This window comes from Microplitis demolitor, chromosome 4 (genome assembly GCF_026212275.2).
Source record: "Microplitis demolitor isolate Queensland-Clemson2020A chromosome 4, iyMicDemo2.1a, whole genome shotgun sequence".
NCBI classification, from domain to species: domain Eukaryota; kingdom Metazoa; phylum Arthropoda; class Insecta; order Hymenoptera; family Braconidae; genus Microplitis; species Microplitis demolitor.
The window spans coordinates 8,222,399-8,234,514 of NC_068548.1; the positions used below are offsets into that span (position 1 = coordinate 8,222,399).

Consider the following 12,116-nt stretch of genomic DNA (forward strand, 5'->3'; position numbering starts at 1 on the left):
AAAAAAAAGACGTTGTTAATGATGATGTTGAAACTTTTATTGCTCTTGAAAATATGATAATAGAGAGGGCGAGAAAAATGTACCAAAAAAAAAATCATATGCATATATGAAAGACTAAGGGAAAGTAAAATAACAAGGTGTTTTAAGAAATTTAAGATTTATATAATTTAACGAGCTTTAATGAACAACTGTTCTGTAAAGTAAGTGCTTTATAAAATGTCAACTTAAAAAATAACACAGTCATCAGAATAGAAAAATTGACTATTATTTTTGTTTTTTATTGTTATTTATTGTTATTTTCATATATTTTAAAAATTTCCAAAATTTCATTTTTGTTTAGCAATGTTTAGATTATGATCTTCAAAATTTATCAAGTCACAGATAAAGTATAAAAAAAAGTGGAAAAAGTATAACAAACATTGTAAATCTATGTCACTGCAATAAGTATTTTGAAGTGAATGCTTGATGACATTTCTATAAATTGTCCGTAGTTAATTCATACAATAGCATTAGTAATAAAGCAAAGAAATCAATAACAGCGGAATCTTTAATATTACATGGAAAGAAAATTCCACTAGAATTTACAATGTTAACATTTGTAACGGAGTAAAATTCGATTAAATTAAATAATTTAAATTAAAATATTTTATTTTTCCCGCGGTTGGATAATTACCGTGCGTTGACAAACACACGTGGTCTAGTTTTTCGACTTGTCCCCGGAAGCGATAATTTAAGAGGCCGTCTTCCAGACCCAATTAAAATCAAAAAAGGAGTGGTTAATTTACGAAAACTGCTGGAGGGTTGCGAACCTAGATTTGATAAGTAAGTGACGAAGGCACAATGACACATAGTCGAGGAAACGAATAAATTTAATTAAAAAAAAACTTTGTTATTATTAACCTCGTAGAGTTCATGATCATTAACGTTTAAACTATCTGAGGGAGGGAAATGATGTGAAAAAAACTCGGTGCAAATTCTGCTGGGCTCTGGGCGCGAACTGCCGTCCTTCTGATTGCTGGGTCCGAACGGTAGCTACTGGACAAACCTACTAATGTTGAACTGATACATTTATATGATCTACTTATTAAACGCCGAAGGTTAGGTTACCCAGTCTTGGCCCAAGCCCGGGTAATCATTGTAATGGCCAGGACTTGGTACCTAATCTTAAGCCAAGCATGGGCCAATATAGGTGTGCCAAAACTAGGTTCCCCAGTGCTGGGCCAAGTAGGACCCCGTCATTCAACTCTAGCAGCTTTTGTATGGGCAGCCATCGGACGGGTGACCGCAATTGGAAAAACAAAGGTAAATATAAAAACTTGAGAGAGGTTATGAGTGGAACTTCCTGAAGCTATGAGTTTTGTAATAAATAATTAATGATTTCTTGTATCCGGCGGGAAGAAAAGAAGGAGATAAAGGAACGGAACTCAGCAGGAGGTATTAGAAGACGCTACGATACATGTTGGACCCGGATGTAAATAATCTTGAGATAAATAAATTGTCGGCGGAAAGCCATAGTTTATTATTAATTTTAATCAGGTTCGTAATCATTAATTAATTAATCGTAAGCTCCCGGATCGAAATATTTGGACTGATTTTAGTCTAAGTGCACTGCATTTGGACTAATTGGTCTGTATTTAAACTAGTTGATCTGTTTTTGGTCTTTTATAAAAATTTTAAGCTGTATTGATCTGCTGTTTTAAAAAAACAATTGCGATACAGAAAGACAAAACTAGATTAATTCTGGAACTTAGAAAAATTTTTGTTCTGAAATTGTGCAAGGACAAAACTAGATTAAATCGTGGACTTATAATAATTTCATTTATGTCTAGAAAAAATTTATAAAAAGTATTCTAAGGTCTAGAATGGATTTTTTTTTGTTTACTATTTATTTAGTGTCTTTTGTTTAAAAATGGCGGCAGTTAATGATTATCTGACAGCTATATTTTTTAGTTGTCTTGATAGAATATTAATAATATTTAACGAAAGTAGTAAAATTGGCGTTAAAATCTCAACAAAAATTTCTTTAATTCACTGAATAAAATCGAAAAATATTCTGACAGTAAAAACCGTATTGAAATATTCCTCTGTGACATTGTAATACGAAATAGCAACAGCACGTTTCAAATATCAAGAAAATTTAAATAATCCTCTATATCTAGATAATCCCGAATCACTTTCCATGAGCAGTAAGTTTAATTGAACTTTATTCATTCTTGTTATTTTTAATAAATCATGTAGTAATTAATTTTGTCCATAAATGGAAATGATAATTTTTTTTCTTAATTATTTTTTGAATTCAAATTTATTGCTTTTATATAACGCTTTTAATGAAGCAAAGAATTGAAAAAAAATTTTGCCACGTAATTTTTTTTTTTTAATTAAGATTACTCAGTGTCGCACAATCTTTGAGTTCCTTAGAATAATTCATTTTTTAATGGCAAGGTTTTTCACCAATTATTCTTTAAATTAAGATTTTCTTTCATTTTGAATATAAACTTATAATAATAAATTTCTGTATTTATAAAAATATCTAACAGATGATGATAAGGAATTGAATAAGTTGGAGGTAGAAGAAGCCAGAGAAAAATAGTTGATCATTCTCAGAATGAATGTTCAAAGAGAGTCTCAGTTACTAGGGTGCACTATCAGAAGAAAAGAAGGAGGATAAAGTTAAATTTTTTTAAAGTAATATCTATATGTTAATTGAGGCTAATTTATTTATTAAATAAATATTATTTTATTTCAATGTGTAAAAAAATATCAAACTTTCATTAATTTTTTTCTTCATATTATTTATCATTATAATTATAACAAAAAAATTTTAATCTGTTTTTGATCGAATATAGATCAAAATCAGACTAAAAATAATTGACAGAAAAAGTCTGATTTTGATCTAGATTAAAACAAAAACAGACTAAAAACAATTGACAGAAAAAGTCTGATTTTGATCTAAATAAGAATAAAAACAGACCAAAAATTATTGAAAATAAATCTGAAAATAGTCTAAATAAGGAATAGTAAGGGCAAAACTAGATTAAAATTCACATATTAATTAAATATAAATAAAAAATAAAATTGAATAAAAATAACTTAAAATTTTTAGTTGATTAAAAACAGATCAAATTTTTCGACCCGGGGTTGCCATTTCCAAATTTAAATTATATTTAATAAAATTCTCGGCGGGAAAGCCAGAATTCATAAAATAAGCATGCGGTCCGTCTGATAAATTCTCGGCATACAAGCCAGAATTTACTGATTAATTGCATAATAAATATAATTAAGTTTCTTGGCGGGAAAGCCAGAAATAATAATTTATAATTCAGTAATTAAGAAAATTCAAAATTATTTTCATAAACATTAAAATCAAGGCAATAATTAATAAGACTGATAAGTAAAATTAATCCTGAAACTCAGTGCTGTAAAAATCATGATAAAAAGAAAAGATTAATTAATTAAAGTTTATTGATAAGTTGATGTCAGTTAAATATATAAATTGTTCCAAGTAAAATTTGTATGCGAAGACAAGTAGTACACGAATTAGAGAGAGACAGCAGTAGACGCGTGAAATAGAGAGAGAAATAACGTGAGCGCGTGGCGTCATTTTTCAACACCAAGAATTTTCAAATTCTCAAAGCTGGTGATTGGAAAATTTTGTAAAATAAAAATTGTCATTAGTTATTATCATTAAAAGATTAAAATTATAGAGTCAGTAAAATTAATTTTTGCAATTGCGGCGATTAATTAGTGAAAAAAATTGTGTGTGTGTGTGTGTGTGCGTGTGTGTGTGTGTGTGTGTGTGTGTGTGTGTGTGTGTGTGTGTGTGTGTGTGTGTGTGTGTGTGAGTTACGTCCAGGAGACAATAAATTAAATAGAATTGTGTGTGTGTGTGTGTGTGTGTATGTGAGATACAATAATTCCAGGGGAATTAAAATTTTAATTAATTATTTTCAATAATTAGATCCAGAGGATCTGGCAAATTGCCGATTTTATGTTGATTGTTGTAAAAGTATTAGATCCAGGGGATCAGGCCGGTGGCCAATAGTAATAAAGTCCAGAGGGCTCATTTTGAATAAGATCCGGGGGATCAGGCTACTATTAATAAAGTCGAGAGGACTCAATTGTGTAAGAGTATAAAGTCCGGTGGACAATTTGCGTGATAAATTAGTTATAAGTAAATATTGAAGCCCACTGGACAAAATTGTTAATTAATAAATAAAGGTTCACAATTATATTGAATAAATATTGTGTACAATAAATTTAATTCCTCAATTTCCTCACTCTTATATATATTTCAACGACCCTGAAGTTTTAACATTAACATCTCCGGTTCTGGAAGGCCGAGTTTTATCTTCCAGTGGCGCCCTTATTAAGATCTATTAATAAAGGGGCTAAACTTGGCAAGGTTAAAAAACACCCTGTTCATTGTAATCGTGGACTATAGTTTTATTAGCATCAATTATTAAATGTCTTATTTTAAAATACACTATGTAGGTTAAATATTTTGCTACTTAACATCGTAATTTTAACAAAAACTTTTTGGATTAAAATTTATATAGTCCAGTTGAGTTCGTTGAAAAACGAAAAAAAAAGAAAAACCCCCGAGTAAAACATAAAAAAAAAATCTGTGCATCGGCTCACGCTGCGGGCCAGCCCCAAAACTTCAAGCTCCTTGAGCTCGAAAGCATTGTTGTGAAAACATTTTTGAGCTCTTCGAGTTCGAAAATATTTTTGTATGCCGTTGTTTTCGAAAAAAATTGTTTTTAGCATTTTTTTCTCTTATGATATCTCACGAACGAATGAACCAATTTTTATGGTTGGGTCGGCAATCGATGTCTTTTATTGAGTTCTAGAGCTGATCAGATTTTGAAATTGTTACGTTAAAGTGTTTCAAAGATATTCGCAAAAAACCATTTTTACCCATTTTTTTCTCTCGCGATAACTCTTAAACGAATCATCCAATTATGATAGCTGAAGCGGCAATTGACGCGTTTTATTGAGTTCTAGAGCTGATTAGATTTTGAAGTCGATCGTATAAGTCTTTTCTCAGAAATCAATAAAAAAATAAAAATTTTTTTTTTTGTTATTGGCCAATATCTTCGAGTCCACTTGATTAAATGATTTGAAATTTTCAGAAAAGTTGATGGCCAAAAAGGTCTCTCGATTGCCGCCTTAACCATCTAAATCGGTTTATTAGTTAAAAAGTTATGAAGAGTTTACACACACACACACACACACACACACACACACACACACACACACACACACACACACACACACACACACACACACACACACACACACACACACACACACACACACAAACTCGGGCATAATTCTGAAAATAGTCAGAATAGCTACCTAGGATCTCAAAACGTCGACATCTAATGAAATTAGCGGGAGATAAAAAAGTAAAAAAATTCTTGTTTTATCTCGTTTTTTGGAAAAAAATTTTTCTTTTTCTCCTTACTTCATATGTACTGAATAACTGACTCAAAAATGAAAGAGAATCCGAAAAAAATTATTTTTTTCATTTTTTGGTAATTTACACAAATTTGACAAAACTTGTTCCTTTAATTGTTTTATAAAAGTTTGAGCAATCGGCCCGGGCAAACGGTTCAATAGATCATTCTGAAAACTTACACGGTTTTTAGAGGTACATTAGCTGTGAAATCACCTGGCAAAATTAACCTTTCCATCAATATTTGCAAAGTAGCGAGGAGTTGACTAAAAAACCCGAAAATGACCATTTTTCGTGGGTTTTTCAAATTGATATTAAGGATGATAAAAAAAATTTTTTTTTTTCAAAGTCGAAAATGAAGCTTATAGGGATTTTATTCAAGTTTCTCAAACTTCCCTTTAAGTTACTGTGCGACCATTAGTTGCTGAGTTATCAATAATCAAAGACAAAAGGATCCTATTGTATTTGAAGGCTGATATCTCAGCAGCGAATTGTCATACAGAAAAACAAAAAAAAGCAAATTGTAGCTAAATAAATTTCCTAAACAAGCCATGAATTAGTTTTTCCAAAAAAATATTCCCGGGCCCGTAGACCTAAAAACAAAACTAGAAAATTTAGAAAAATTTTGTCTCGACCGAATTCTTATGATTCCACAAATTTTTAAACTAGAGATTTCGAGCTTCAATTTGCTTTTTTTTTTTTTTTTTTTTTTTTTTTTTCGGTGCGATCATTTTTCACGAAAATACAGCCTTCCAAAAATCACTAAAAAATTTATAAAATTTTTTTGTTTCTTTAATTTTTTGGATAAGTATATTTATTTTGATTGCCATTAAAAAAAAAATCGGTCTGTCGGTTGACCCTGCGGGCCAGCCCCAAAACTTCCCGCCTATTTCGAGCTCCTTGAGCTCAGAAAATTGTTGTAGATACATTTACTCTTTGAGCTCGAAAATACTTTTGTATGCCTTTGTTTTCGAAAGAAAACGTTTTTTACGATTTTTTTTCAAACGATATCTCTCGAACGAATAAACCGATTAAGACGTTCAAGGCGACAATCGACATGTTTTATTGAGTTCTATAACTGATCAGATTTTTGAATTGATTCATCAAGTCGTTTTTGAAATACTTTCAAAATACTAAAAAAAAAAAATTTGGAATTAATCGGGTCAGTCATTTCGAAAATATTTGGAAAAAACCATTATCCACCATTTGTTTCTCCCGCGATATCTCTCGAACAAATTAACCGATTGAGATGTCTAAGGCGGCAATTGGCGCGTTTTATTGAATTCTAGAGCTAATTAAAATTTGAAATCGATCGCGTCAGTCGTTTCGAAAATATTTAGAAAAAACCGTTTTTCACCATTTCTTTCTCCCGCGATAACTCTCGAACGAATTATCCGATTTTGATGTTTGAGGTGGCAATCGACGCGTTTTATTGAGTACTAGAGCTGATTACATTTTGAAGTCGATCGTATGAGTCGTTTCTGAGAAATCAATAAAAAACTAAAAAAAAAATTTTTTTTTTTTTCGTAATTCGCAACTATTTTCGAGTCTATTCGATCAAATGATTTGAAATTTTCAGGAAAGTTGACGGCCAACAAGCTCTTTCGATTGCCACCTCAACCATCCAAATCGATTCATTAGTTAAAAAGTTACAAAGAGTTTACATACATACACACACACACACGGACATCATTCTGAAAATAGTCAGAATAGCTTCCTAGGACCTTAAAACGTCGACATCTGATGAAAACTCGATTTTCGAAAATCGGGGTGAAAACAATTTCCCGAAATTTTTGAAAATCGTCGATTTTTTTAGCGGGAAGTTAAAAATTACGAATAATTATCAAGATATTTATATTAAGAAAAGAAAAGGAACACTGGGAAAATTTTTCTTTCGTAAAATACTTACAATATGTATCTGTAGTAAGCCTATCGATTGTGTCCTGCTTGAGTTTGCTGTTTTTCTTGCCCATGTTCACTTGAGTAACTAAGCTTATATTCACAGTTAATTTAACTCTTTTCAGTTACCTTCAATTTTCTTTCACCTAATATAGTTAAGGCTATAGTGTTTTGGATACTTTACAAAATTGTATTTCTTATTTGCTGAGCTATTTACGTTATCTAATTTTTGTTCCTCTTCTTTAAAATATGATAAAAAATACTAACGCCTTTTTTTTTTCATTTCTATCATGCTCATGAACGCCACAATTCAAAACCTACTTATAACATTTTTATTTTTTATCCTCACGTTGAGTCCCGATAGACGCACCATTGGGAGACAATTCTACCTGTTAAGCAAGAGCATCTCTTATGTTTTTTATTATTCTATTTCTACAATGAAAAAAAAAAATAATAAATTGATAAGTCAATGTAAACGTTGCTCAAAAAATTTTAACATATGACGGAGGGAATCTCGCTGCACTTCATTTAAAAAAAAATTTTTTATTCGTAATAAAATTTATCGGTGAATAGGCAAAGCTAAAAAATAAAAAAAAAGATTATAAGCAAGTTATTTTTAACATTAATTAGCTAAGTTTGACAAAACTGTTTATTTCGAAAGTAACAATAATCAAAATTAAAGTCACATTTACAAGTCAACATAGTATTTAACCGATAAAATATTCTATCCAAATTTCCTTTCTGAAATGAAAAAATTGAAAAATATTTTACCCATGAAAAGAAACAAGAGAACTATGTACAAAAATTTATTTTCATTGGTACTCTATTTTAGGTTATAAGCTTAGAATGTAAAATATTTTATACTTTTGTTATAGATTTGATGATACTTTTTTCGAAAATATAACTTTAATTTTTAATATGACTCAATTTAACATTAATAGTATTAAAATTTTCAGACTTTTCATTCCCTTCTCTGGTATTTCTAGTCTGCGTTGTATATACCGGATTCAAGTATATTTAAGGATCAAATATATAAGTTGTTAAAGAAAAATGTACATAGTTACAGTAAAACAAATTTATGAATGAGAAGAACGGATATACAGAAAAGTACGTAGATACTCATGTTAAGAGTTAAGTATTTCTTTAACATCATTTATATTTTGCATCATTTAATTGTTAAAAACTAAAAGTGATATCACTTTTCTCTTCAAGTATCTTATTATGTAGTGATTGTAGAGAAACGTTTTAACTTTCTTAATTTTTCAGATCGATTATCAGAAAATAATTGATAATGAAAATCGATTAAATTAAATTTTGTTCAAATAGTTTGTTTGGATTCTATCAATGTTAAATTTTTCAATTAAACATTTTAGTTTATTGATTATCATTCACGTTACTTGTACGAATTGAAGAGAAAAAATAATATTTCCAATTACAAAGAAGTGCATGATATACACTTCAATATACGTAGAAGACTTCAAAACCAAAGTTTAAGCAGTTGGCATTACCGCGTGCACTAAATATTAGTCCTTGGCCTGTTATTAGGACTTCGATGGTTCTCACAGGGTGTGACACTTTTTACTCTGATAAAATCGAAAAATGAATTCTCATAAAGAACAAAAACTGCTTTACTTATATTTGTTTCATTGATAAAAACTATTTTTTAGTATAATCAGAGGAATTTTCATTCATAAACTTATATGAGCACATTTTGCACTCACTTGATTTTTACCACAATACAAAAAGAAAAGACAGAACATAGTGTATGGAAGTGATTCCGTCATGACGTAGCGATTCCCGGCGTCATACTGGCTAGTTAAATGTATGTATGTAAACCGGTGAGCATTTAGACAGTAGTTGGAAAACCCTAACTCGATAGAAAGACAGAGTAAGAAAATACATCGACAGCGCACGCGCTACAATATTTCGTGCTAATAAATTGTACAAGTGCTTATATTATGTAACAAAAGATATTTGAATCTTTTTGTCACTAATAATTTTACACATTATAACTAATTGTAATCCAATGCAACTTTTTAAACAATATTCGTTTACGATATAATTTTATGGAATAATGTCATTAAATTGATAGCGCCAAATTTGAAAAATCGGGATAAATAGTCGATTTTTTAATACATTTATATGTAAAGACAATTATATATTTATGCTATATACGTAATACTATGTACATAGACAATTATATATTTTCAATTTATACACAATATATTTGATTAAGAAAAGTATGTCAGCTACCGCATTCATTAATAAATAATATTATTCGAGTAATCAATTATTATTGCTATAGAAAGTATATCAAAGTATGAAAATGTTTATAAAATTTCTAGTGCTTTGTATATATGTATACTTTCAGTATTGATTTCATTACGGCGTAATTTTTTTAATATATACAAAGACATACATTATTTTTCCAATATTCCTGAAAAGATCAGATGGAAACGCTTAGGATCATTTCGATAGAGCTAGACGTAACTTAGATTGTTCATTAAAATCCAACACTAATAATGTAGGTCATTAAACTAGTGAATAAACAGTAAAAAAAATCCTATTTTACACATCTAATGTACATAAGTTTACGGACAAGTGATTTTGATAAGCGTCAATGATAAAATAACGCATCATACATCCAAAAATTACGATTATAACTGTGTGATATTGCCTATAGCCACTCTACACTGACGTGCTTTTTCCTAGAAATAGAGCGACGATTTAAAAGCTTTAAAGCTAAATACACTTTCGAAATTCTTCGCTATCGAAAGGATTAAAAAGCTCAAAATCATTATGCTAAATACGTTTTTTTAGCTTTTCAAGCGAGAAATAGTGATTATGAAACTGAACCTCGAAAGAAAATTTGGCAATTTAATTTCCTTGTCAATACTTACCTGAGCTACAAATAAGGGTAGCAAACACGCAGAATGAAACGGATTATGAGCCTTCCTAGGGGTACATATTATTTTTAATTTCTCTCAACATTATAAAGACGATTAACATTATCAACATGAGATCACACTACTGATATTTAGCATCAACTGTTACACAGATCATTTATCATAGCAATGGTTGCAATAGAGATCATATTTAGCCTATGATCAACGCCTTTGGATATTATTTACCTTACCAACAGTTGCTATGAAACTAGAATATCCTCCCTAGTCGAAATTTCAGATTTGTTTTGGTTCATTAGTTTTAGTTACACACTGAAATTGGTAATACTTCCCATTTTAACGAAGTAACTATTCCCATCTTTATATTTTAATGGGAAGACAGCCTTGAACATTGTAGAAGCGTATACACGGGATGCCGGCATGTCTTTTGGGTTGGACAAGTGCGCGGTTGTTAATCTGGTGTAGGGTTAGTGATCTCATTTGCGTGATGATATCGAGTTAGTAGATGAGAGCGTCATTAATCATCTTGACGCCGGAGAGTCATACAAATATCTAGGGATTGACGAGATTCCTAAGCAGGATATCTCTAAAATGAGGCCCGAATAGAGCTCAGAGACCTCCATATCAAGAAACGCAAAGTCATGAATATGAATCGGAGAATGGACCCTAAGTCCTCAGTCACCAGATTATGCTTTTAACGGCACATCGGAGGGAGAGGTATGCAGAGCTTGGAGTGTCTACACGATCGTTTGGTTTTGGGTCTACCATACGAAGTTATCAATTTTACCGCCGATGAAGATGACTTCCTTATGCAAATTGTTCATCGTCCTGAGAATGGACATAAGGGAGCGTTCTTATATAAGGTAGCAATGTACACGGCACAATCCCTCGGTCTTGGAAGAATTAACCCTCTTATTTATCTCCCTAAAGAGGATTTTAAGAGGGTGATTAGGAACGCTGAGCAGCGAAAACTGCTTAGTACATACATGGACAAGTCCATGTACAGCGTGTTCTTTAAACACGTGCATGACCATGGCTTGTCCACCCAGCTGACGTTTTCCTTCCTTAAATCAGCTGGTCTAATATCCGAAACCGAAGGGTATATTTTTGCTTGCCACTATGGTGTGATCAACACTCTCGAGTACCGTGCTAAAGTGCTCCAGATGCAGCTACCCGACACACTGTGTAGGGTATGTAAGCAACATCCTGAGACGCTAATGCGGTGTGCAGTCAATTGATCCCAACAATTTTATACCACGACAAGTGATCCCTATAAATTGATCTCACTGATATCTGATCCCATCGACATACGGTTTAAAATTATGAAAATAAAGATTTTAAAGATGATGATAATGAAAGTCATGATGATCTTGATTAAACTGATAAATTAGAAGATCAGTTGTCAGTTGGGCCAGTTTTCAGTTGGATCTAGGCTGTGGGATCAGTTGTCTGTGGGATCGATTCTCGTGTGATCACTTATTGGGGATCAGTTGTCTGGAATCAGTTGTCATAAAACCCTTCCAATATTTTCTGATGTTTAGATCATTCGAAATAGTCCATTACAATTTTTTCATCAAGCGTTGGATTTTTTTTAATCTACTAAATTATTGAAATCAGCGAAAAAAAAAAATCTTAAAAGTAGGGTATATATATATATATATATATATATATATATATTAGGGTGCTTCGTTTCCAGCGAAAGTATTTTTTTCGTTGCTCATCAAGCAAAATATTGTTTTTTATACTAAAACAAAAATTCCTACCAAGTTTGAGCTCTTAATTCCAATCCTAAGTACTTTCCATTTGATTTCCAAGATTTCCCATTTAAAATACACGTAAATTAAATTACTTTTTTT

At 31.0% G+C, this 12,116-nt stretch overlaps 1 protein-coding gene across 3 annotated transcripts in view; it reads right to left on the reverse strand.

Moving 5' to 3' along the window:
- LOC103572918 (frequenin-1) overlaps nucleotides 1–12,116 on the reverse strand; it is a 61,201-nt gene that overhangs the window by 5,369 nt on the left and 43,716 nt on the right. Inside the window, exons 1-3 of one of the 3 annotated variants that reach the window (XM_053738689.1) lie at nucleotides 8,866–9,703; nucleotides 7,575–7,746; nucleotides 7,368–7,503 (exon numbers count right to left, since the gene is read on the reverse strand). The exons of 1 other annotated variant lie outside the window; for it this stretch is intronic. In XM_053738689.1, coding sequence (XP_053594664.1) covers nucleotides 7,368–7,431 — 64 coding nt within the window. In that variant the 5' untranslated portion in view covers nucleotides 7,432–7,503; nucleotides 7,575–7,746; nucleotides 8,866–9,703. Of the gene's footprint in view, nucleotides 1–7,367; nucleotides 7,747–8,865; nucleotides 9,704–12,116 lie in introns of those variants that run through there. One more of the 3 variants, XM_053738688.1, reaches the window with a different exon arrangement.